Here is a 24,353-nt window from a genome sequence, read left to right on the forward strand (position 1 = left end):
AATTACGGGCCCAAATGGAAACTTAACTGTGGGAGTTTGTTATCGCCCTCCAGATCAGAAAATAGAGGAGGATTATAAAATGATGACAGGATTAAAGATGGCTGCTAAACAAAAAAACTGTGTTGTAATGGGTGATTTTAACTACCCACACATTGACTGGGCCAATGGGTGTTCGAATCGGGGGAGAGAAAGTGAGTTTCTAGACTGTCTCAATGACTGTGCTATGGAACAGATGGTTACAGAACCTACTAGGGGAGAGGTGATCCTGGATTTGGTCCTCAGTAATGCTGAAGACCTGGTGAGAGATGTAAATGTGATTGCACCACTTGGGAACAGTGACCATAATGTTATTGAGTACAACATATGTATAAATAGGAAATTGCCAAATAAGACCAACACAGCCATGTTTAACTTCAAAAGGGGTAACTTTTCTGAGATGAGGGGGTACGTGAAGAAGAAACTGAAAGGGAAAGTAAAAAAGGTCAAAACACTTGGGGAATCTTGGAGACTATTTAAAACTACAATCCTGGAAGCTCAAATTAAATATATACCGCTGGTTAGGAAAGGCACAAATAGGTTTAGGAAAAGGCCAGCATGGTTAACAAGCAATGTAATAGAAGCTGTAAAAGGTAAAAAGGATTCTTTTAGGCAGTGGAAAACTAGTCGGAGTGAGGTTGATAAAAAGGAGCATAAGCTGTGGCAAAAAAAGTGCAAGTCTGTGATCAGACAGGCAAAAAGGGAATATGAGGAGCATATTGCAAAGAACATAAAGAAAAACAATAAACAATTCTTTAAATATATTAGAAGTAGGAAACCAGCTAGGGAGGCCGTGGGGCCCTTGGATGACCAAGGCGTAAAAGGATTACTAAAGGGTGATAGGGAAATGGCCGAGAAGCTGAATGCGTTCTTTGCTTCTGTCTTCACTGTGGAAGATAAGAAGTGCATGCCCACTCCGGAAGCACTGACTTTGGGAGGGGTTTTGAAAGACCTGAGTCACATTGAGGTGACGAGAGAGGAGGTTATGCGACTGCTAGATAATTTAAAAACTGATAAATCACCGGGCCCAGATGGCATACATCCAAGAGTTCTGAAAGAACTCAAGTGTGAACTTGTAGATCTCCTCACAAAAATATGTAATCTGTCATTAAACTCTGCATCTGTTCCTGAGGACTGGAAGGTAGCTAATGTTGTCCCCATCTTTAAAAAAGGTTCCAGGGGAGATCCGGGAAATTACAGGCCAGTCAGCCTGACGTCAATACCGGGTAAGTTGGTGGAAACTATTATCAAAAATAAAATTAGTGGGCACATTGATGACCAAAAGCTGATGAGGAAAACTCAGCATGGGTTCTGTAAGGGAAGATCTTGTCTCACCAATCTGTTAGAGTTCTTTGAGGGAGTGAACAAACAAGTGGACAAGGGAGACCCGATAGATATTGTTTATCTTGACTTCCAGAAAGCTTTTGACAAAGTTCCTCATCAAAGGCTCCTAAGTAAGCTCAGTAGCTATGGGATAAAGGGCCAAGTCCTCTTGTGGATCGAAAACTGGCTAATTAATAGGAAACAGAGAGTGAGCATAAACGGGCACTTCTCACAGTGGAGGGTGGTGAGCAGTGGGGTGCCACAGGGGTCGGTATTGGGTCCAATGCTTTTTAACTTGTTTATTAATGATTTGGAATTGGGATTAAGCAGTGAAGTGGCTAAATTTGCAGATGACACGAAATTGTTCAGGGTGGTGAAAGCCAGAGAGGATTGTGAGGCACTCCAAAGGGATCTGTCGAGGCTAGAAGAGTGGGCATCCATGTGGCAAATGAGGTTCAATGTAGCCAAGTGCAAAGTAATGCACATTGGAACCAAAAATCCAAAATATAAATACAAGTTGATGGGGTCTGAACTGGCGGAGACTGACCAAGAGAGAGATCTTGGAGTCATGATAGATAACTCACTAAAAACGTCAGCACAGTGTGCGACTGCCATAAAAAAAGCTAATGCTATGCTAGGGGTTATTAGGAAAGGGATTGAAAACAAATCAGCCGGTATCATAATGCCTCTGTATAAATCGATGGTGAGGCCTCATTTGGAGTACTGTGTACAGTTCTGGTCGCCACACCTTAAAAAAGATATCATAGCACTGGAAAAAGTACAGAGAAGGGCAACTAAAATGATTAAAGGGTTGGAACACTTTCCCTATGAGGAAAGATTGAGGCGCTTGGGGCTCTTTAGCCTGGAGAAAAGACGACTGAGGGGAGACATGATAGAGGTTTACAAGATAATGCACGGGTTAGAGAAGGTCGAGAAAGATGTGTTTTTCTCCCTTTCTCACAATACAAGAACTCGTGGGCACTCTATGAAATTATTGAGCAGTCGGGTTAGAACAGATAGAAGAAAATACTACTTTACACAAAGGGTGATAAACACATGGAATTCGTTGCCACAGGAGGTGGTGGCAGCTACAAGCATTGCCAGCTTCAAGAGGGGACTGGACAAATATATGGAGCAGAGGTCCATCAGTGGCTATTAGCCACAGGAGATAGATGGTATTCTCTTTGTGGGGAGGTGGTGCTCTGTTGTCTTGGTGCTGGAAGGAAGGCAGTGGGAGGGCTTCTGGTGTCCTGGCCTCACTGACAGTCCTTTAGATGGCACTGGATTTCTAGCCACTGTGTGTGACAGAATGTTGGACTGGATGGGCCACTGGCCTGATCCAACATGGCTTTGCTTATGTTCTTATGTTCTTATGCAGTTAGGGGGGGAGAGGGAGGATGCAACCAAAACATTCCTTTGCTAGTAAATGTAAACATCTCCTTTTGGTGTGGGGGTCAGTTGGCTTGGGTGAGGCTTCAAAGGAGTTTGCCGTGTTAGTTTGCAGCAGTAAAACAGCTAGACCATCCAATTCCTATGTAGTATAAGCCTTCGATAACCGCAGCTCTCCCCGTCAGATGCATCTGACAAAGAGAACTGTGGTCCCCGAAAGCCCTCGCCAGGCGCCACTGGGCTCCCCCAGACCCCGCCTCTGTAAAGGAAATCTGTTACCTGTGATAACGTGATAACCATTCATAGTCCCTATTCAGTCCCAGCTTGACAGAGTTAGATTTGCATATGAATTCCAATTCAGCAGCCTCCCATTGGATTTTGTTTTTGAAAGGTTTCTGTTGAACTACAGCAACCTTTAAGTCTTTGATGGAATGTCCTGGTAGATTGAAGTGTTCTCCCACTGGTTTCTGGACGTTTCCATGTCTAATGTCAGATTTGTGTCCATTTATTCTTTTGCGTAGAGGTTGGCTGGTTTGTCCAATGTACAAGGACATTGTTGGCACATGAGGGCATATATCAGATTGGAGGATGAGCAGCTGTAAGAGCCAGAGACAGTGTAGTTGATGCCATTGGGTCCTGTAATTGTATTCCCTGGGTAGATATAGGGGCAGAGCTGGCATCTGGGTCTGTTGCAGGGCCTGGTACCTGTGCTGGTGACTCTGCGGGCCGCCAGTTACCATTGTCATCATGGGTGTGTGTGTTGATTATATCCATGATCTACTGTTTCATACATTTTTTCTCCGTGTGGGTAGATACCAGAACTAAGTTAGAATGTCCTATGGGGTGAGGAGGATGTATTTGTAGGCTGTTGTTTCTTGGTGATTTTGGTTTTTGTGTTTTCTTTGAATTTTCTTTGTTGTTTGGATTGTTGCAGGATCGGTTGAAAACGCTGTATGTTCAGTTTACAGATGAAATAAAAACATTGTGCAAGTATACCTAGTGCAGGGATATGTGTTCAATAATCTTTTTATTATGAAAAACTGATTGCAAGAAATACACATACCCTTTAATCATTCTAAATAGTTCTACTTGGGAATTCTATGCTGTTATTCCTTTTTTGGGTATTTAATCAAAAATAATGTGACTCTTTTTTGAGCTTGAAATGTCAATATTTATTGTAAGCGATCACAGGCAAGGTATTTCCTTAGGTACTGTGTTCAAAAAGAAACTGTAAATATTACACATTGGAAAACACAAAGATGAATTTTCCAGCAAACAATTCTGAGTTTAACCTGCGTGCTCAAATCCAAAAATCTGAAAAATAATAGTATCCTGTATTTTTAGTTGATGCACAGTTTGTTATAAATTCATTCCTTAGCACAACTTTAATACTTCCAAAACAAAGTATTTGTGTTTAAATGCCAATATGTTTCACTCTTATTTTTTGTCTTTCTCATAGGAATAATGTCTGATCACCAGTTTGGAAATCAGTTCATGTGCAGTGTGGTTGCATCACATGTAAGCCATTTACCAACAACAAATCTCAGTTTTGTTTGGATTGCCCCACCTGCAGGAACAGGCTGTGTGAATTTTATGTAAGTATCTGGTGCTATTATTGATAATGCTAAGCAAAGCTCTTTCACTGTGGCATATCTGTATGCCACAATCATGTATGGATTGGTTCTAAAGATGCCCTTCCACCAATAGAAAAATTTTCCTTTCATGGAAGGACTTCTTCCATTTATGGAAGAATTGTTCTATTCATAAAAGGCCAACATGGATGGAAGGGGTCCTTCTTTGTACAGGAGACTCCTTCTGTGAACATAAGATTCCTCCATAAGCAGAAGTGTACTTTTGTATACTACTCTGGAGAAATAATGTGCACATTCATAAATCTCAGTCCGTGTACACGAATTATCTTTGAAGACTTTAATTCAGTAGGTAAACACAGATTTGCTAAAGATCTAAATTACTTAGAGGCAAATCAATCCATCCACTACACTGTGTTTATGTGCAGATGACATGAGTGTATTTAGCATTTCATTTTAATTGCCTGTATTCTCTCTCCCACCCCTCTAACTTACATACATACTTGACAGCAGCATTGCATGAGGGAGCTAGGAGACTAGTTCAGAAAATAGTACAGGAAGAAAAGATTAAATCCCTGTTCCCCAGCATCTGTTTCATCAAATTCAGAGCCACTCCTCCCTCCCCCCCAATTTTTAAAAGCCACAATATGTTGGCAGGTATAATCACTGATCTCAGCAAAACAAGGAGCTTGACTAATACTGCTTTCTTGACTAGAAAACCACACATTCCTCATCCAAAGTTATTGGATCGGGTAAGAAGCTTGACCTATCCTCTGACAATCAGTGTACTCAAGGGATGGGTTCTCTACCTATGTGCTGCCGTAGAGCCAAGCTACAAGTGACTTTCTTCACGTGGAGAACACTTGATTGTTCTCTCAAGTTTACCTGGGAAGTGAAGTCTGAGAGTCCTTCCCCTCTCTGTTAGATTTGCTGGCGGAAGAGCCAGAGAATGCCTGCAGCAGCAGCAGCTTTTGCAAATCGTTCCTCCAGTCACAAGCCTGTGGGACAAGAGGGCTCCCAATGATCATTTGGGGGCAGGCAGCTGCTACTTTCTCCCTGGGCATCCTGCAGGCTGCCTGCTCCCAGGGAGCTGCTCTGGAAAAAGCCACTGCGTTGATGAAGCTCCAGCCACAGCAACAGCTGAGGGATCTGCTGCTGCTCTAACATGCCCTCATTCCAGTTTTTCTCTGGGAACTCAGGAGCAGGGGAAGGGCATGTTAGAGCAGCAGCAGATTCTTCCGTTGTCGCTGTGGCTAGAGCTTCACTGACACGGCGGCTTTCTCCAGAGCAGCTCCCCGGGAGCAGGACGTCCAGGGAGAAAGTAGCAGCTGCCTGCCCCCCAACGATTGTTGAGAAGCCATCTTGTCCCACAGGCTTGTGACTGGAGGAATGATTTGCAAAAGCTGCTGCTACTGCCAGCTTTCTCTGACTCTTCAGCCAGCGGGAAAGGACACTCGGACTTCACGTCCCAGGTAAACTTGCAAGAACAATCAAATGTTCTCCACGTGAAGAAAGTCACTTGTAGCTTGGCTCTCAGTTATCAATGGTGAAAGGCAAATGAAAGTTTTCCTACAGGATTATCTCATATTTCAGGAAATTGACTTTCTTAAGATTCCTCAGTGAATTTATAACTAAACAGAGATTTGAACCAAGAATTTCAGGTCACATACTCTTGATCATATATCCAACATTTTAGAGGTAGAAATAAAGTCACAGATGTCTTTGAAAAAATGCCAAGCATTGCTGTCCAAGGCCTCCCCAACCACCATTATACATTACTGAAGGCTCTACCCAGTCTGTAGTTATTGTCTCCGTAAACTTTCATTTGTTTGTTTTGTATTGCTTTAAAAGCCAAGAAAAAGTGTAACTGCCCTACAATAAGTTATCAGTAGTGAAAATATTGCAAAAATATACTGTGGGGTGGCATCGATGTCTGAGAAGATCGATGTCTGAGAGCTGAGCTCTGTCCCACCCTGCTCCAAATTCCTCTAAAATCCACATCTTATCTTAATGAAAATCACCCCCAGACATGGGGAAGCACAATGAGAAGACTAAGAATCATAGAATCATAGAATCATAGAGTTGGAAGGGGCCATACAGACCATCTAGTCCAACCCCCTGCCCAGTGCAGGAGCAAAATGGCACAGTTGCAAAGCGTCTGCAGGACTTTTTCCCTCCAACCCAGGCCGAGAAAGCAATTGCAAGCAAAGCAAGCAACACAAGCAAAATGCAGCTGATGGGAAACGAGGTAGGAGCTTTAATGAATACCTCTCCTGACTCTGATCTAGCAACTTTGTTTGCAAGCGTGGAACTTAATATCTTAAATAAAATGACAGATCTTATAAAGCCACTCTCTGATCAGATAGCTGACCTTCAAGCAAAAATGAGTAATTATTCAAAAGACTGATAATGAATTAGATATTTCTAACTCTTTGCAATCTGAAATATGCACTATGCAACAAGAGAAAGAAGAGATGCATGAAAGAATTATAAGCCTGGAATTAATAGGACGCCAGCAGAATCTTAAATTTAGGGGGGTGAATGAGGAATTTACATCAAAACTAAATCTATCTTCGTTCCTAGCTAAATGGCTAGCCAGTTTTTTGCAGCCAAACAAAAATCACTCCAATAATTTCCAAAGCTTACTGGGTGGGACCCCTAAAAGCAAACAAGAAAACTCCAAGGGATATTATAGCTACGTTCCCAGATTGGGAAACAAGAAAAAGAATCTAGAGATTGCAAGAGAACAAAAAATGCTTAAGTGTAATGAAGCCCTAATCCAGATTTTTACAGATCTTCCCAAGGAGATATTAAACAAGAGAAGAGATCTCAAAATGACTACCGAGGCATTATGTACAGCAAAACTAAAATATAAATGTATCAAGTATGCTACACTATGCGTCCAATTTAAAGACCAACGTCTTTATGCATCAGACCATGAATCAGGACAAGCAGAAACTGGACACTACCTCAACTGACCTATCAAAATCTGCACAAAAAAGAACACTCATGACGACCTACTCGTCATAAAGGAAGCAAAATTCCAATTAGAAACAACTGAACTTTCCAGAGTCAAGAAACACTGATTTTTTTTCTTTCCTTAAAAGCTGTATAAGTGGGGAAGGGGGAACAATCAAAACTTAGAAATCATAGTTTAAAATGTAACAAGCAGTTCATGCTACCAGGCAGTATTGAGGTTTTTGGGGAGTGGGGGGAGCCAGTTTTCTCTTGCTCCCAACTGTCAGATCTGTGGCTAAATAATAGTTGTATCCAGACTACCTTCTGCAATCAGACAAGAGTCCGTTGTTTTCAGAAGATTTACTGAAAAAAGCAACCATTATAGTCCACTGGTCCAGATGCAATATCTGAACTGGTACACGTGTATTGTTACGAATGAGAAGCAAAGAATACAGTACAAAGTATCAAGACTCAGTAGGCCCAGCCTCCCCTCCCAGTTCTCAAAACAATCCCTTTGAAGCTGAGAAAGTGAAAGTTTCCCAGGATTGGAAAAGCTGTAGCCAAAAAATCCCTCCTCTAAGAGCTGCTAGGGAACATCTTGGCACCTGTGAAGAAAGCACTCAGAACACTAGAAGAATTAAAATGGAGTCTCTTTGGTTACAACATATAGGGAAGCATTCTGAACCTGACATTTCTGCCCTCCCTAAAATGCCCCTCCCCCTGGTTTATGCGGATAGCGAGTATGGAATGCTTTTACTAATCTAGGCGCATGAACATGCACAGAGTTCACCCATTCATCAAACCCAGAGTCAAAGTCTTTCCATCTGATAAGATAAAACAGCTGATTTCTTTTAAGTTCAGAGTCCAAAATTTGCTGCACTTCATAATGGGTTTGGTCATCAATCAAAGTAGGGATAGAAGGGGCACGGGTGTGCCATTGTTTTGCTAGGGGAACTTTTTTTTAAGAGGCTGACATGGAATGTATCATGTACATGGCGTAGGTTCTTTGGTAAATCCAGGGCTACAGTCACTCTATTGATTACTTTACGAACAGGAAAAGGTCCCAGAAATTTCAATGCTAGTTTTCGGCTGGTTTAAGTAACTTTTAAATTTTTTGTAGATAGATAAACAAGATCTCCAGGTTGTAAGTCCCATTCGGCCACACGATGGCGATCAGCATACTTTTTGTAATCCTGTTTGGCTTTGTCGAGATGCTTTTTAATCAGAGTCCATTGTTGAGCTGCTTCCCCACACCATTCGGAAACATCTCGGGACGCTGAAGCAGGAGGGGGGAGCGCTTCAAACGGGAAGGGTTTGAAGTGGAAGCCATATACTACTTTGAAGGGAATTTCTCCAGTGGAGGCATGTACACTGTTATTGTATGAGAATTCCGCTAAGGGAAGCAAATCGATCCAGTTGTCTTGTTGAAAATTGATATAACAGTGGAGGAACTGTTCTAATATTTGATTAGTTTTTTCGGATTGTCCGTTGGTTTGAGGATGATGGCTGGAATTTAAACCTTGCTCAATTCCCATAATTTGTAGAAGCTCCTGCCAGAAGTTGGCAACAAACTGTCCGCCGCGGTCCGAAATCACCTTTGATGGAAAAGAATGCAGTTTAACAATGTGTTTTAGGAAGATATCTGCTAGCTTTCGGGCCGAAGGTATAGTGGTGTAAGGTATGAAATGAGCTTGCTTGGAGAACAAATCCACTACAACCAAAATGCAAGTGTGGCCCTTGGAGGCGGGGAGGTCTGTGATAAAATCCATGGATATGGTTTCCCAGGGTCTGTTTGGCGTTTCTAAAGGTTGCAAAAGTCCGGGTGGCTTGCCTTTGCGTGATTTGGCACTGAGACCGATGGGGCATGACGCTATATATTGGGAAATGTCTTTGCGCATGCCTGGCCACCAGAATTGCTGTTGCACTAGATGGAGTGTTTTTAAGTATCCATAGTGGCCAGCCGTAGGGGCGTCGTGACAGCGTTGTAACACTTCTTTTCTTAAACTGCTGGGTACATAAAAGCAGTCCCCCCAAAGCCACTCTCCTTGTTCGGATTGTTGTAACTTTTCCTTGGGTACATTTCCCCCCTCCTTTTCCACTTCAGCTTTCAGTTTTTGTCTCCACCCTTGGTCTGTTTGAGGAGGTTGGGTGGCGCGACGGCGCGTTGTAACCACTCCCCCTAATTGCGTAGGGGAAAAGACAGTGTCTATAGTCTCCTCCCGCTTGCTCTTATGTTGGGGCATGCACGATAGGGCGTCGGCAAGGAAGTTAGTTTTGCCGGGCAAAAAGTTCAAAGTGAAGTTGAATTTAGAAAAGTACTCTGCCCATCGCAATTGTTTGGCATTCAGCCTTCGCGGACTGCGTAGGGCTTCTAAATTCTTGTGATCCGTCCAGACCTCAAACGGATGATGGGCTCCCTCTAACCAGTGTCTCCAGGTGGAGAGCGCTGCCTTTACAGCAAAAGCTTCCTTTTCCCAAACATTCCAATTTCTTTCAGGTTCAGAACATTTGCGGGATAGGAAGGCACAGGGTTTAAGCACATCGTCCTCCCCCCGCTGCAAGAGGACGCCTCCAATCGCAGTATCGCTGGCGTCTACTTGCACTACAAATGGGCGATTTTCGTCAGGGTGCTGCAGGACTGGTTTGGAAATAAATTGGGTTTTGAGCTGATTGAATGCTGCTTGGCATTGTGGCGTCCATGACAATTTAGCGCTGGGTTTTTTAGCTTGTTCCCCTTTGTCTTTGGTTTTTAACAGTTCAGTTAGGGGAAGTGTTATTTGAGCAAAGTTTGCTATAAACTCTCTATAAAAATTGGCAAACCCTAGAAAGGATTGTAGTTCTTTGCGCGTAGTGGGTGTTTGCCATTCTTGGACAGCTTGCACTTTGCTCGGGTCCATTTTTAGACCATCTTTGGAGATGCAATATCCCAGATAGGTGAGTTCCGTCTTATGAAACTCACATTTGGACAGTTTAATGGGCAATTTGTTACACATTAGAGTAGTTAACACTTTTTTCACCAGTTCTACGTGTTCTTCTTCAGATTCTGAATAAATTAAAACGTCATCTAGATACACCACTACTCCTTTGTACAAAAAGTCATGCAATACTTCATTGATCATGGCCATGAAAACCGAGGGGGCCCCGGCCAGGCCAAAAGGCATAACTAAGTATTCGTATTGGCTGAGGGGTGTATTGAACGCTGTTTTCCATTCATCGCCTTCTCTTATACGAACGTGGAAGTAAGCATCTTTTAAATCCAATTTTGTAAAGATCTTACCTTGTGCCATGACGTTGAGTAGATCCCAGATGAGGGGGATGGGGTATGCGTTGCTGGAGGAGACTGCATTAAGTCCTCTAAAGTCTGTGCACAGCCTCAATCCCCCATCCTTTTTTTTGACAAATAACACTGGAGCAGCATGCGGGCTATTTGCGGGTTGGATGAATCCTCTTTGAAGATTAGTGTCAATGAATTTGCGGAGCTCCTCTCGCTCATTTGGACTCATAGGATACAGTCTGCCTTTAGGTAAAGATGCCCCCGGTAAAATTTCCACGGCACAGTCCGTCCTCCGGTGGGGAGGTAAGGAGTTGGCCTCTTCTTCGGTGAAGGCTTGGACATAAGCTCTATATTGTTTAGGTATTTGGTTAACTTCTTCTTGAGTTAACAGGGCTTGTTCATTGAGAGTAGGGTTTTTTCCCCACTTTTGATTCCAACGATGATTTTCACATTTTTCATGGGAAAATGTAATGCTTCCTACTTTCCAGTCTATATAGGGGTTGTGATCCCACAACCATCTGCTTCCCAGTATTAAAGGATACTTTGCTGTAGCACTAATTACGAAGGATCTCATCTCCCAATGTTGTCCCATACTTGTAATGACAGGTATAGTTTCGGTAGTGACAGGATTCATATTAGTGCCATCCATTTGTTCAAAAATGACTGGAGTTTCCAGTTCTTTTACAGGGAGTACTAATCCATTTACTAAGGCTGGTGCAATAATGTCTCTAGAGCAGCCCGAGTCTATCAGAGCTTGCACACGAATATGTGTTTTTCTTTCTGGGTTAACTAACATTACTGGTATGAATAGTATGGACCCATGAGGTCTTTCCGGAATTGGAACTGACTGGGTTTTGATCTGCCGCTTGGGTCCTTTTATGACAGATCCATCTCGTTTCCCAAGGCAGGACTTTCGGGGTTTTCCTCACCGATTAGAGCTGTTGAATCATAGTCCATAATTTCTTCGAGCTCTAAGCCTTTTTCGTGAGGATTTCTGCGGAAAGTCCCTCTGCCTCTCAACGCTCTGGGAGCGGGTGTCGGGCGGGCTGGCGTGGGCTGAGAGGTGGGGGCTGGACGCCTTGGTAGGAACGGAGTTCTTTGCACAGGCCGGAACGGACATTGTGCCGCAAAGTGACTGCTTTGGCCACACTGTAGACACAACCCCTGTTGCCATCTAGCATCTCTCGCTCCTCTAGTTGCATATCCAGCACCCTTGCTCCCTCTCACAACTACAGATGAGCGCTGGTGCCCAGCAGTTTGTTGCTGTTTGACCAAGCGTACTTTTTGCATACTATTTTCCACTTCACAAGCTAACTGAATCCACCCCAAAAGTGTGGGGGGATTATCTTGCATCAGGGCCCTGTCCAATAGTCTGGGATTCATGCCCTGTTTGAACAGAATTATTTTGGTGGACTCCTCACACCTTGGACATTTGGCGGCCAGTTGTCGGAATTTTGTAACATAGTCTCTAGCCGACGTGCTGCCTTGTCTAATAGATTGTAATTCTGTTCGAGCTCTACTTTCTTCCAGAGGGTCTTCGTATTGGGCACGGAGCACATCTACAAGACCTTGTAATGTGTTTAATTCAGGGGCCCCTAATTCGTAGAGGGCTACATACCATTCTGCTGCTTTTCCTTGTAGGCGAGACCCCAAGTGTTCGATTTGGCTGGCTTCATCTCCAAACAAATGTCCCCAACGGTTAAAGAATTGTAAAGCTTGTACTAGGAAAAATCCTAATTTGGACGGGTCTCCGTCGAATGTGGCTTCCAGTTTTACCCACCCCATTGGCAATTCCGGGGGTCTGGTGACCGGCGCAAGCTGTGGGTAATATTCTATAGGCACTGGTTGAGGTCCCCCATCTGGGTACTGCGGATGAGGCTGTACCGGGGGAGGTTGTATCGGAGGTTGCTGGGGTCTCGGTTGAGGTTGTAATGGAGGAGGCAGTCCTCTCGGTACCAGCTGAATTGGCGGAGGAGGTCCCCTCGGGACTGGTTGAACTGGCGGAGGGGGTCCTCTCGGCACTGGCTGTAGCGGTGGCGGAGGTCCCCTCGGAACTGGTTGTAGCGGTGGAGGAGGTCCTCTCGGAACGGGCTGTGTTGGGGGAGGAGGTCCCCTCGGTCCCGGTTGCAGTAGAGGCCGGGGTGTAGTGCCCCGTCCTATCGATCCCGTCAGCGGGTATTGCTTGTGAGTGGTGCCCCGTGCAATCGGTGCCACGAGCCTTGGCAGGAACGGCTGCCCTTGCTGTACTGTTGTAGTCGGTGGGGTAGCTGGTGGTCCTTGCGGTGGAATTGGTGCGGGCGTAAGGATTGGAGCTTCCCCCGGCGGGTGTTGCGGGGTACTCCCGGGAGGCGGCGGAGTCCCCCTCGGCTCCTCTCGCGGTGGTCCCCCTCCTGCTATTTCCTCCTCTTCCTCTTCTTCCTCTTCTTCGGTGTCATTCGGCTGTTCATCGACTGGCCCTGGTGTGGGGTTCAGTGGCTGTACAGGTTGTTGCGAATCGTCAGCTAACGGGAGTGGTTGATTTGGTACCCCGGTTTCTGTCCACGGAATGATTCTTTGTAAAGTTAACAAGCTTTGACTGATACTCTGTACGCCTGAGGCCGTCTCTTGGCTCCCATCTGATCCCCCAACCACCAACACGGATAGCAAATGGACTGCATGGGCCCGGCTCTCTTCCATACTCGACAATCTCTCCTCTAGGATCTGTACCCTATTCGAGTCCACCGCCGTGGTCTCGGTTTCAGCATACTTCTGGGGAGGTTCACCAGGGACTTGCGTAGTCTCTAAATATTCTGCATAGGATGCCCCGGGCCAAGGTCTTATTTCTCCCATGCCCTGGGCCCCATTACCTTGCTCTTCATGCTATCTCCCCGCCAGGATTCCTTTCGCTAATCCTGTGACCACCGAAATTCCGGCATCTACTGCTGTGGTTTGGCTCTGCAATTGTATCCACGTGTGCTCACTCGAATCTTGTTGCCCCGTCCACGGAGCAACTTCTGCATAGTCCCAACTCATTACATCGCGGCGGGACATTTCCCACGTCTGGGTACTCTCCGAACCTCTTCAATCCCACTCCATCTGGTCAGCCTCACAGTTCCAATAGTACCAAGGTTGGCTACTGGGATGCTCTGCAATCACAGCCAAATTCCATCGGCCTTCCATCGGGGGTTGCGTGAACACAGTACTCGCTCTCCTTTCCCTCGCGTATCTAGGCCTCGATCCCCACTGGGTCGGCGTTGGTAAGGATATAAGTGGGTCAGCTGCTGCTGTGGGCCGAGTATCCGTTCTGCTAGGAGTGAGGGTGTATATTGTAGTAACAGAAGACCCTGTTCCCCTTTGAACGGGTCCTTGAGGTTCCAGTCCTTCCGAACCGGGGGAGGCATAGGGATCGAACAAAGGGTCCCTGTCGGGAACGGCTTTGGTATCCGGCTGCTCCGGTTTAGGCATTGGAACAGGTGTGATTCGTAACAAAATGTCAGATCTGTGGCTAAATAATAGTTGTATCCAGACTACCTTCTGCAATCAGACAAGAGTCCGTTGTTTTCAAAAGATTTACTGAAAAAAGCAACCATTATAGTCCACTGGTCCAGATGCAATATCTGAACTGGTACACGTGTATTGTTACGAATGAGAAGCAAAGAATACAGTACAAAGTATCAAGACTCAGTAGGCCCAGCCTCCCCCCACAGTTCTCAAAACAATCCGTTTGAAGCTGAGAAAGTGAAAGTTTCCCAGGATTGGAAAAGCTGTAGCCAAAACATTCCTCCTCTGAGAGATAGCTGCTAGGGAACATCTTGGCACCTGTGAAGAAAGCACTCAGAACACTAAAAGAATTAAAATGGAGTCTCTTTGGTTACAACATATAGGGAAGCATTCTGAACCTGACACCAACAATGACAGCCCCTTGATGTTGCACTTTTGTTCAACAGACCCAAAGGAGGATACTTCCCATAGGGTCTCTCAGAGGCTGTACATATATCATATTTTTAGGTTTAGCATTTGGTATGTAAATCGCTTGCCATTTGTTGTTAATTTGAGTTCAATAGTTTTTGTGGGGTGAAAAGGGGGGAGGGAGGTATAAACATATTGTTATTAATATATAGCCTTTTAGATGGGTGGTGGGTAGGGGGTAAAGTTTTCACTGTTATTTTATATATATAGATAGATAGATTTATTTTTTTAGGGTTTTTGTAAGAATGTAGAAATCCCTTTTTCATAGGACTACTAATTTAACAGAGATAGTCAGAAATTTATAAGCCCTACTAAATGTTGCACTGTTGCTAATTGTATTACTCAGTTATTTAATCTGGCTTCTTGTATCTTTTGAAAAACTAAGCAATCTTTATACTGCTAGTATAACTAATCTATCAAGTTTAATAGGACCTGATCACTAATATTGTACTATCACAAAATTAATAATCTGTTATTTTTACTACATTCACTGTTTAAATATGTTGTTTGTTTATGAAAAATTAATAAAAATAATTTTTAAAAAAACAGTGCAGTGAAAAAAATATACTGTAGGAACTATATTACATGAAATAATAATAATAATAACATTCAATTTATATGCCACCCTTCAGGACAACTTAATGCCCACTCAGAGCGGTTTACAAAGTATGTTATTATTATCCCCACAACAAAACACCCTGTGAGGTGGGTGGGGCTGAGAGAGCTCTAAGAGAGCTGTGACTGATCCAAGGTCACCCAGCTAGCTTCAAGCAGGGGAGTGGGGAATCAAACCTGGCTCTCCAGATTAGAGTCCTGCGCTCTTAACCACTACACCAAAATGGCAGGCTATGCACATGCATGGGCCCTTTTTTTTCATGGATGTGCATCAGTTTCACCAGAAGCAACAGGTATCCCTGCTGCCACTCACATTAATATAGATTCAGGGTTCGCATGCATGTGAACACTAAGACCCCCTGGAATGTACCATTTGTTGCTTTGTCTAAAGTGGACAAAATGACAATAGGCCTCCCATGCACTCATCCAATGTGGGGAATTATCCTGTCTCCCAATTTCCTGCTCCCAAGGAATTGAGGAGGGGGATAAAAATGGCCAACACATATTGATATTCATAGGAATTACTATTAGTTCGTATGGTAAACACCAGAGAGCCTAGGGGAGGCAGCCTAGAGATTACTTGGAAGTGCTATTGCATCCTCCCCAGGGACGACCCCTCCCCCCGAATCTGGTATTTGTCAAAGCAGTGTTGGGAATGCTGTGGTTGTTGCCTACAAATCAGATTTAGATATGGGCACAAACAGAAAAAAACCCCGAACATGGTGTTTGTTGTTCGTTGCCATCCACGAACATCGTACATTGACGAACATGACCTGTTCATGAACATGTTCATTGTTCATGGGGGCCAGCAGGCTCTCCTCCAGCCATCAAGATTCCTACTGCACCACTCCCAGAAACCCTACCTGAGCAGGCAGCAGGAAATGTACTAATAATAAATAATAGCTTGGCCCAGAGCCTGGCAGCAGCCCGGGAACATGAAGAGATAGATCCCTATCCCACCACACACAAAGAAAATTCAAGCTCCAATGCACTCTCCCTGTCTCTCTCTAAAAATGCCAACAGCAACTGTCTCTTCCTCACTGTCTGCAAAACCAGAGCTGGGAGCCCCCCTCCCCCCTGGTCTTTGCTTCCTTGTTACAAATTTGGAGCTCCACACTTGAAAGGAAGACCTGCCTATCAAGCTAAATTGGGCTTAGATTGGGGTTTCCAGGGCAACAGCAGGAGTTCAGACAGAGTTCAGGCAGACCCTGCCTCCGGTTGTCAAGGGAATTGATTGCAGGTGCCAGATTGTCTGGCTGGACGAACAGCAACAAACAAGGCTTGCAACAACCACCTTTTCGTTTAGAATGGGGCCTCACCAGCAGCTTGTTCTCGAACAGCTGATTGGGCTGTTCGTGGCTTTTTTTAGTTCGTATTGCTTTTTATGCCCATCTCTAATCAGGATTTCAGACCCCAATTGGCCCATGTTTTGAAATCTGGTTTTTAAAGTAAGCACCAGTTTGTCATTTTGTCCTAGTTGGTAGTCACGTCAAATGGCAGTCTTTTGGGAACCAGGAAGTCTTCAATATCCTAGGCATTTGTGATCAGAGAAGGGAGGGAGAAGCTGAGAACTTTTGAGGGTGGATAAGATTTGGCTCCCCAGTTTTCTTTCTCTTATATCTATGCTCCCTTCTACATGTTTTATAAGATAACAGCTTTATTTTGATGCTCTCCAGATTGCAGGACTTGGCATAAATCACAATAAATCTTGCCTCCAAATGTTATCAAATCTACATAGATAGCAATGCTTATCTTTTGGAACTCAGTATATTCTGCTTTATTCTGCCTGTGACTAATTTTTTTAAACTTATTTTTTGTTTCTGCTACACTTTACATGCTAAATATGGACTGTGTTTATTTCTATGAGTGCTTTACAAACAAAACTCTCTTCATTCATGCACACTCTAATTTCTAAGATGATTTCCAAAGAAACTATCACAAAACAGCTGGAAGTGCCGTATCCAGCCTGCCTTGTTCATGAATGGGATAACAGATTATACCACAATTTTATGGTAAAAAATTGCAAAGCTTCAGAGGACTCTTTTGTTCTGCTTAGTAGCACCCAGTTTTCTAGTGAAAATGTATTTTTCTGTTATAGCTGAGTGCCTCTCCTTTTCTCTACTGTACAAAGAATGGAAATAATAAAAATATCTACACTCATTTACTATTTAAAGAAGGAAAAGCAGCATTGTTAGGAATGTAGTAGTGGACTAAAATGACTGCAGGTTGGGTTTAAAAGTAACTATTGTCTTCCTCCTTCGGGCAAGGTAAGAGTCTATGTTAAGGCATTATATAGAATGTTATGCAAAAACGTATCCTGGTAGCAAAAACACATTTTTTTCTCACGAACAAAGAGCAAATGATCCTTCCAAGGTGGAAGTATACTTTAGCACTCATGGTAACACTAAAGTTCTCACGTTTTTATATCAAGGACACTGGTTAGATGAAAAACTAAATTGGACAATATAGACTGATCAGGGAAAGCACTTGTGTTAAGTGGCACTATATTACACATGAGCAATTTTTATTGTTTCTGTTTGCGACAAATTAAGCTCCATGAAAATAGCTCAGGCTACATCCCGTTTCCTTGAGGATAAGTTACATTGAACTCATTTACTTGGGAGTATATATTTTATTTGTTTATTTATTTAGGAAATTTCCTCTCCATCATTCAGCTTGTGTGTAGGTTTGTGTTTAATAATACATGAAAAGAAAAGAATAAAAATGAAATAAACAACAAAATATAAATGAGACTAGCAGTGACAATTAAAAGCATATGTTTGGATTCACCAGAAATGTCTGCAGTTAGAAGAAATATCCACCTGTGGAGTGGAACTCCCCCTTTTCCCCTCCCCATGACATACCAAAACACCCTTGGCAGAGAAGGGGACCTTTAGGAACAGCTGAGGTGGGGGGGATTCAGTGGTTTGCCGCAGAAAGGAAGAATCAGTGGAAATCATGTCCCTCTTTCATCTGCAAAAATCCTCCATAGGATCCAACCCATGGATAAAATATCAGCAAAATAGAATGAAAGAACTGTTAAAAGCCATTAAAAGCATAAGAAAACAGGATAGACTTTAATTGCCAACCTAAATGTTAACAAAAATGGCACCAAACAGACTTAAGGAGACAGTTCCAAAGCTTGGGCACCCCTGCAGAAAAGATCCTCTCTCCATTAGCACCACACCTCACTTCAAAAAGTGTGTGTGTGGGGAGGAGTCAACTGATGGATGGGTTCATGCTGAAGAAGACCAGCCCTGAGAAACCCAGGCTGTTTAGAGTTTTTAAGATAAATGTCCCCCTTTTAAATAAGAGTTTAGAAATCTCTTGTGATTGATATGTGAGAGACACATATCAAAAAGCAGGATGTAAAATATTTGAAACTTGCAAAACTTGGAAATGAATTTGCAGCAGCTTCCAAAAAGAAGAGAGGAGTTGTATTGTATATAAAGGAAGAGCTGCAGCCAAAATTAGTTTTAAGCGACACAGAAGCCAGATATATAGCAGTGGAAATAATTTGGAATTCTAAGAAGACTTTGGTGATTGGAATTTACGCGCCTAATGGGGCAAAAGAAAATTTTTTCAATGATTTACAGAAACAACTAGACGAACTGACCTATGATCAAATAATTCTGGCAGGTGACTCCAATGGAGTTACAAACTTGGAAGAAGACAAGAAATCTAAAAGTGCACAGAAAAAAAGAGGACTTTTGCCAAAATCGTTTTTTGCGATTAAGGAACAAGAAAGTCTGGAAGATGTATGGAGGAGACAAAATCCTAAAAATAGACAATATACATTTTACTCTGCAAGACATTTTACACTATCAAGAATTGACATGATCTGGGCCTCCAAAGAATTGGTGGTATGGACTAGAGACGTGGAGATAATGCCTAAGGTAGGCTCAGATCATAATCCAATTAATGTGGAGATTCGGAAAAAATACTAAAAGAAGAGGATGGAGGATAAATGAAGACTTGCTGCAGACGGAAGAAAACATTGCGTTGTTACGAAGAGAGACCAAATTCTTTATACAGTACAATTTGAACAAGGATGTATCAACTTATAAGGTATGGGACACATATAAAGCTGTGATTAGAGGAATACTAATGGATTTGAATGCAAGAGCTAGGAAGAGAAAGGAAGAGAAGAGACTTGAAATTATGGAAAAAATTAAAGCCAAAGAGATACAACTTAAGAAAAGACCAGGGAAAAAGAAAATATATCAGGATATGAAAATCCTGCAGGAACAATTGACGGCAATGAATAACAAAGAATTGGAGTGGAATTTAAAAAAAATGAAGCAGAAGTCGTTTGAAGGTGCAAATAAACCTGGGAAATACTTAGCGTGGCAGTTAAAGAAAAAAAAGGAGAAGAAAACCATAACCAAGATTCGAGAAGAGGATAACATATTGATGGATCAATCTGCCATTAGTAGAGCCTTTTTTAAATTTTATGCAAAACTGTACCAAAAAAAGGAGGTGAATAGAGATTCAATAGTGGAATATTTGGAGAAAATGAAGCTTCCAACAATTTCAGAGGAATGGAAAGAGAAGTTAAATAGGGAAGTGACAGAGGAAGAAATAAAAGAAGCTATACAATCAACAAAATTAGGGAAAGCGCCTGGACCGGATGGAATAACAGCAAAGTTTTATAGAATGATGGCCAATGACCTGACACCGTTTCTAAGGGAGGTAATCAATGGAATTTTGCAAGGCCAAAAGATTCCTGATTCATGGAATGAAGCTAATATATCACTGATCCCGAAAGATGGACAGGATTTGACTAATGTTAAGAACTATCGGCCAATTTCGCTGCTGAATAATGACTATAAAATATTTGTGAAAATTATGGCGGAAAGGTTAAAGGGATGGATGTCGGAATTTATTGCAGAAGAATAGGCTGGATTCCTACCTAATAGACAAATTAAGGACAATTTAAGGACAGTAATAAACGCTATTGAATACTACGACAAGCACTGTGATAGGGAAGTTGGTTTCTTTTTTGTGGACGTGGAAAAAGCATTTGATAATTTGAACTGGGACTTTATGTTTGCCACTATGGAAAAGCTGCAAATGGGAGAAAAGTTTATACAAGCAGTTAAAGGAATTTATAAAGACCAGTGTGCAGCAATTGTAGACAATGATGATTTGACTAAAAAATTGAAAATAAGCAAAGGTACAAGACAAGGCTGCCCATTGTCTCCATTGTTGTTTATTTTGATTTTGGAAATTTTGCTGATCCAAATTCGAGAGGACGATACAATTCGTGGCATAAAAATAAAGGAATTTTCCTACAAAGTCAGAGCATTTGCGGATGATGTAATGTTGATAGTGGAAGACCCAATATATAACATGCCAAAAATAATGGATAAAATAAAGGAATTTGGAGACTTGGCTGGATTTTATGTGAACAAAAAGAAGTTGAAGATATTGTGTAAGAATATGACGAAGCAAAAGCAGCAAGAATTAATGGAGACAACAGACTGCGAGGTAACTAACAAAGTGAAATATTTAGGAATTGAGCTGACTGCGAAAAATATAGATTTATTTAAAAATAATTACAAGAAACTGTGGCAACAAATAGAAAGAGATTTGATAAAATGGAATAAATTAAATTTGTCATGGTTGGGAAGAATAGCAGCAGTGAAGATGAATGTGTTACCATGCGTGATGTTTTTGCTGCAAACTATTCCAATTATCTGAGACTTCAAACAATTCGACAAATGGCAAAGAAAAATTTCAGACTTCGTGTGGGCAGGCAGGAAACCCCGGGTGAAAATGAAAGTATTACAAGATTCGAAAGAAAGAGGGGGACTGCAACTGCCAAACATAAGATTATATTATGAAGCAATTTGTCTGGCTTGGTTAAAAGATTGGATAACGCTAAAAGACCGTAAATTGCTGGCCTTGGAGGGACACAAAAAATTGTTTGGATGGCATGCCTACTTGTGGTATGACAAAGTTAAAGCAGACTCTATGTTTTTGCATCACTATATTAGAAGAAGCCTTTTCACAATCTGGAAGAAATACAAGAATTACATGGAAAGTGGTATCCCTTCATGGGTGGTACCATATGAAGTAATAGATCCGAGAGCTGTTTATAATGAACAACAATGTTTAATTTATAAAGAGATAACATTGACGGAACATAGAATATTAAAAATAAAGACACAAGAAGAGTTATCTCCTCAATATGGATGGTTTCAATATAGGCAAATCAGGGACCTTTACAACTCAGACTGTTTAAGGGGAGGAATAAGACTGAAAAACTCAGAGCTAGAAGAAGTGATCTTACAAGAAGGTAAAAAAGATATTTCGAAAATATACAAAATACTCTTAAAATGGCATACGGAAGACGAGACAGTCAAAGTCCAGATGGTGAAATGGGCAATAAACTTTCACAAAGAAATAACAATGGAATCATGGGAGTATTTGTGGAAAAACACTTTGAAGATATCAACTTGTACCAATATTAAAGAGAATGTTTACAAAATGATGTATAGGTGGTATTTAACGCCTAAGAAGATTGTGCTTGGAAATGCAAATATGTCAGACACATGCTGGAAATGTAAAAAGCATGAAGGACCATTGTATCATATGTGGTGGACTTGTGAGGTAGCTAAGCAATACTGGGGAGATATAATAGAAATAATTAATGAGGTTTTGCAAACCCAAATAAATAAGAACTCAGAATTGCTGCTACTGAACTTGGGAATGGAAGATGTTTCAAAGCAGTATAGAACATTGCTATTTTACATGATTACAGCAGCAAGACTTTTGTACGCGCAGAAATGGAAAGTGCAAGAAATACCAACTATAGAAGATTGGATTTACAAATTGTTGTACATGACAGAAATGGACAAAATGACAAGAAAACTGAAAGATCTTGATCCAGGAGAATATATTGCAGACTGGGGGAAATTGAAACAATATTTAGAAAAAAAATGGGATGTGAAAGGAGGACTGTGGCAGTTTGAGAATTATTAATTTGTGATTTTACAAAGGGGAGAGAGAAGTAACTTTACCATTAATGGGGAAATTTAGTTATTAATCAATCTAAGCTAATATTAGTATTAAGAAGAACGTATTAAAAATAGATAGGTTAAACAGGGAGATGTAGATTGGATACATCCGTAAACTGGAGATATAGAAGAATTTGAATATGCTTAGAATAAGTGATACAATATATATAAGACTTAGAAAAATTATAGTTAAGAGTAATTTAAATAATAAGATGGGCTAAGGCTTGGAAAGCTGTTGGAAGTCTATAAGGAGGGGGGGAAAGGGTGGGGGTTGATATAACTTAGGTAAGATGGGGAATTTATGTAATATTTTATGTACTCACCAATAAATTTTTTTTTAAAAAATAAGAGTTTAGAAATGAATTGGAAGTCAGTAAGGATCTTTTTACACAGGGGTGATTTGTTCATCTTGGCTGGTTTCTGTGAACATCTGGCCATCACATTTTGTACCAGTTGAATTCTCTGAACACTTTGCAGAGGCAGCCCCTCAGTACTGCACATTATAGTAGTCTGGTGTGGATGTTATTAGACCATGAATAACTGTGGTCAAGTCATCTCTCTCCAGGAAAGAACAAAATTAGTGCTCCAACCCAAGTTGATGAAAGGCATGTCTCAGTTGAAACGGTAGCTTATGGCTCTCAGAGCAGCTTGGGCCACACATGAGTATTTTTTAAAAAGCGGAAATCCTACTGACCAGCTGTTTAGTAGAGGGAGTGCAGAATCCAGCCTCTGGTCCTCCTTCGATCCGTGTGTTCAGTGAGATTTCAGCTTTTAGAGAGGGATTATGTAGCCTTGGCCATTTGACTGGAGTGGCAGTTCACAGAGTTATGCCTTTCTAAGCTCATTGCACAGGCCCTTCAGTATGCGCGATTCTCCATTCAGCTATAAATATATGCTGCTTTTGCACATGGGAAGTGATGCTAGAACAGAGTATACAAAGAGATGAGACAGTTTATGTTAGGGAAAAGCAGTTTGGGGAGGCAGTGATTGAAAATGAAAAAGGGGGAGAAGGGGACACTTCACCCTTTCAAGCTTTGTTGTCCTTGTAGTAGATCTGGTTAGGGATCTCTGTGATTCTCTGACCCCAGCTGTGTTCTGCATATGTCCCAGACCTTCTGGATCCTACAGATACACCCTCATCATCTGGGGAAATTTATCAGTCAATCAGTATTGCACCCCTTGAGGCTGCTTGTTTGAGTGGGATAAGGGCAGGATCTCCCACCTACACCCTTTTCAGGTCAATACGGTTGAATTCCCCAGTTGCTCGTGGGAAATTCTCTGAAAGCCAAATATATACATTGTATACACTTATTTCTGTGTATACTCACAAAGCAAATATTGGGGAAATCTACAGGGAAAACTACAGAATGCAGAAAAAACAAAATGAAAAAAAACCCACAATTTTTTAGGATATTTGGCTCCTTCCTGCTTTGAGTAAATACTTGTTCTTGATTCTCAGGTAGTATCCTTTTGGCTGACTAATGTTAACCACAATTATGTGATCTGTTGCCAAGTTTTTATCCACTGTAGTATCCAGGGGTCATTTCGTAGAAAAAGAGCTGGAGGAACTCATTAGCATATGCCACACCCCTTGCTATCAACAGAAGTGTGTCATTAGCATAACTGATTTGTATATGCCACACCCCCTGACATCTCCTATCCTGGCTGTTTTGGACCCAATCCTGGCCATTCAGGGCCGAAATTGGGCCCAAAATGGCAAAAAGGGGCTGAAAATGGCCCAAAAAAAGGGGTCCAAAATTGTCAGGATCGGGCCGCTGCTGAGTGGGAGATTGATCCACCACCCGTCAGAGGCCTGTTCCGGGCCATTTCAGCCCCAATCCAGGCTGAAATGGGCTCAAAATGGCCGAGAGACAGGTGGGCGGGGCCACCTGACATGTGACCTCTTTGGGGAACTGCCGGAACTGCGTTCCTGCACATTCCCCCTCAAAATGAGCCCTGGTAGTATCTTTGAGACATTCCTTCATCATGTATTAACAGAATAATTATGTATTGCCAGACAATTTTTTTATTTTTCTTTGCTTGTTATTGTTATATGATCTGTGTTTTTATAAATATTGTACTGTTTGGTTTCAGACCTCAGGTTGAACAAACTTATTCTTAATAATGGAAAGAAGACACAATTTCTTGCAACTAAACACTTACCTGATCTTCAGGACATTGCCTCACTGTAGGAAATGC

The 24,353-nt window shown here is 42.1% G+C and overlaps 1 protein-coding gene across 1 annotated transcript in view; it reads left to right on the plus strand.

Annotated features, from left to right (window-relative positions):
• Positions 1 to 24,353, plus strand: part of RELN (reelin) — a 534,786-nt gene that overhangs the window by 148,263 nt on the left and 362,170 nt on the right. Inside the window, exon 3 of the mRNA XM_054988081.1 lies at positions 4,208 to 4,343. Within this exon, the coding sequence (XP_054844056.1) occupies positions 4,208 to 4,343 (136 nt within the window). The remainder of the gene's footprint in view (positions 1 to 4,207; positions 4,344 to 24,353) is intronic.

This window comes from Eublepharis macularius, chromosome 9 (genome assembly GCF_028583425.1).
Source record: "Eublepharis macularius isolate TG4126 chromosome 9, MPM_Emac_v1.0, whole genome shotgun sequence".
Classification (NCBI taxonomy): domain Eukaryota; kingdom Metazoa; phylum Chordata; class Lepidosauria; order Squamata; family Eublepharidae; genus Eublepharis; species Eublepharis macularius.